General features: G+C 36.3%; 1 protein-coding gene across 8 annotated transcripts in view; it reads left to right on the forward strand.

Moving 5' to 3' along the window:
* The window catches only part of satb1b (SATB homeobox 1b), a 70803-nt gene extending 68227 nt beyond the window's left edge, over window positions 1–2576 (forward strand). For all 8 annotated transcript variants that reach the window (XM_080768530.1, XM_080768534.1, XM_080768535.1 and 5 more), the window contains one exon: window positions 1–2576. This exon is cut by the window's left edge and continues 425 nt beyond it. In XM_080768530.1, coding sequence (XP_080624656.1) covers window positions 1–205 — 205 coding nt within the window. In that variant the 3' untranslated portion in view covers window positions 206–2576.
* Window positions 2577–3412: the final 836 nt, after the last annotated feature.

Genomic DNA, 3412 nt, shown 5'->3' on the forward strand with positions numbered 1-3412 from the left:
AGCGACCACGAACACCAGCACCAGCAGCGCCAGCAGCAGCCCTGCCTTTGAGGAGGACATGTCGGACTTCAGGGAGGGCGGAGAGCTGCTGAATGAGCTGGACGAGAGCATGCAGACCAACAGCACCATCTTCTCTATCAAGATCGAGGAGCACCTGGCACGTGCTGAGGCACAGTCGGAGTCAGAGCATGAGACCAAGGAGTAGTACTCCTTTGTCAATGTGGTCCGAACAATGTACTGAGTGTTCTCATACACAGACAGACTGGTGGCTATGCTGGAAGGTAATGTTCTGGCCATTGCAGTACCACAACACTGCTAATTAAAGAGTAGTGTTTTTAATCAATGCAGCGTCTGGACTGTATGAATAGTGTTTATATCAATCAATTGCAGACTGACAGGCTATGCGAAGCAAGTGTTCTCACACTGGAAAGCCCATTTCTGACTGAGTAATACGAGTGTTATTTTCTTTTTGTAAAACTTGTATTATTAAACACTGTAAAGACTGATGCATCATTTAAATAATCTGCACACACACAGAAAAATGTAACTACGTTGCCGTGGATATTTGCTGACTGCACTCAATGTCTGTCATTTTACACTGATTTATTTTCTCTTTTTTGAGCTACTGATTATATCTAAAAAGAAATACAAATAAAAAAAGGAATTCCCCATGGGGTTTGATAGGACTTTAATAGGTGTTTACGTACAGTATGTTGTACATTAACTGGATTTTTAAAAAGCATATGAAATCAAGGACCAAGTGGTTGACAAGGCCTTAATGACGAGGTACTAAGTCTACAGCCTGCTGGCAGTTTAGTCATTCTTTTAAAATCGCAAAAAGTGATTATGGATCACTCCAACCTTTGGAACACAAACACCCAAGCCCAGGTGCACCACAGAGAATAACTCAATCTCAGCATATTATTTGTTAGGGAAGAAATATAAATATATATATATAGACATATATTGTAACTTAAAAAAAAAAAGAAGAAAAAAAAAAGATACAGTCTTAAAGAAACTATGCCAACAAATGCCTTGTACTATATGGCACTGCCGAAGTTAGATTATGTTGCGAAACCTTTGTCACTGTAACGTTACGAATTACCACAGTTAGAAATGTGAATCACACACTGTTTATGTTGTCCTACATTATTTATTTGCAGTTCATGCAGTGTTTCTGATGTAATTACTTTTCCTGAAAAGTTTATGTTACATAGCGCTTTTTTTTTCTTCATCAATCATTTTTTTCTATTTATAAATGTAATTTTGATGGGCAGTAAAAACAAAAAGTGTCTTAACGTTTTAAATGGAGAAATGTGCTTTAAAGGTTGCCTATGAAAAGTGCTGTATGTTAAGCAACTCATGCTACACGCTTCACAATTAATGTTGTATGCAATTTTTACTATCATGCAAATAAGCTTAGGTAAAATTACTAACCTATAGAACACCTTAGAAAGAAAAACATATGCAATCTGTGTGAAAATCGATGTCTGCGATGTGTCTTCCTTTGGTTAACAATCCAATTCAAAAGCTATTCCTGTATAAATATTCTGTATAAAAAAAAGTTTCTTTTTTATGAGTTTATTTCAATGAGAACACCAGTTATTTTGTTACGACTGACTGTTTTATAAGTGTTTCTCGGTTTCTTTATGCAGAAATGTTCTAACTAGGAGTGGTTATTGATTGTTACTTACACAATTAAACTGTTTGTATTGTACAACAGATTCTTGGCATTAACTTGACCAGATTCTCTTGATATCAGAAGGCTTTCACTTCTGAAAATGAAGAAACAAAGCAAATTGTTTTAGTTTTTTTGGAAATCACCGTTAAGAAAACCTATTTCAGTCTCAACTACTGAATTGTCCGGCTGCAATCACTGAAGACATGTATTTGTAATAATTGTAAATATCACATCTTATGAATCATTGATTGTTTATTGTAAATATATGAATTCTGTGCAAGAGCTCAACGTACAAATTGAAACCTTCCATCAACATTATGTTGTGCCTACTATCGTATCAGACCGACTCTTCTTCTTAATGCATCTTCCCTTCTCTTGCTGAGTATTTGAGAACACCTGTGAAATATGAAATAAATAAATGTTAGGTGTGAACACCTGTAACGGCAAAGCCCTCTACTGGGAGCTAACGTGTAAAACAGCACAGGTGTCCTGACCTCTCCCTAAACCCCAGGTGAAGCTGGGTGTCTGCACCACCAGAATATTACCCCTGGGCTGTTAACACCCTCTGATATGTGCCAGACACATCTGCATCCCCCCTCAATGTTTTTGCTCTTTTGTTTCATGAATAAAAAGCCAGAGTGTAACATTGTGTGTGTTCCAAGGGAAAGAAAATAACACAACCGTATAGCACAGACATGTCATTATTTATGTATTATGGAGAATCTGTGGGCACCAAATGTTACAATATGTTCCTGGTAGACTACACAGCACACCGCATTAAGCCTCATTATCTCCAGATTTTGACTTTGACTGTGGGTGACTTACATTTATACTGACAAAGGTGAAAGCAGCAACGAGCAAAGGTACAGTAACTAGTGAAATACCTTTTCATTATAATTGCTGTCATATAGTTTGTACAGATACCTACATTCTATACCAGTGGTTCTCATCTTCAGTGTTGAGACTCCTCAACAGGTCACAGAATGATTCTGGTGGTCAAGATAATTGATGGAATAAAAAACTGTAATTTGTTATTTGCAAATTGATTGTTTCGATTTGTTTAAACTAAAGTGTTTTGTTTTTTATATAAGTAATGAATACTTGTACACTCTTCTTTCAACAATGAATTAAGTTAAATATATATATATATATATATCCTGAAAAGGGAAAATAAAAATTCACTACTCTTCATTCACAGCTGTAACAGGGAATCACGAGTATAGGTGTCCATTCATTTGATTTATTTTGGAGAGGTCAAAAGATGAGAATGTTGAGAACCACTGTTAGGTGACTATTAGGCACTAGTAATTGTAGCCTACTGTAATGAATGTTCCTGGTTTAATCGGTGGCTCACAGCAGAAGAAAGGCAAGCATACACAAGTTTTATTCAAAATACGTATTATGCTCTTAACTGGATCGCCCATTGAATCAAGCACATTCCAAAAACACATTCCTGCATTCCAAAGACTTAATTCTGCAAGTGTCAAAAATAGGAATCATAATTGCCGTAGCAATGGTGGCTCTGAATAATCATTTTCCATTAACCCACACTTTTAATGCTGCCTTTATTGCTATCACATATAGAGGATTCTCTGAAAACATTTATATAGTCATTCTCACTCTGGCATGCTGCACTTACACTGGAGACATTTTGAGGTATAGACTACTGAGAAATATACTTCATGGTGGTCACCTTTGCAAACAAACACCTTACCAAATGAACACTATTAT

The sequence above is a fragment of the Protomyctophum bolini genome (genome assembly GCF_963924005.1).
Source record: "Protomyctophum bolini genome assembly, chromosome: 7".
Taxonomy (NCBI): domain Eukaryota; kingdom Metazoa; phylum Chordata; class Actinopteri; order Myctophiformes; family Myctophidae; genus Protomyctophum; species Protomyctophum bolini.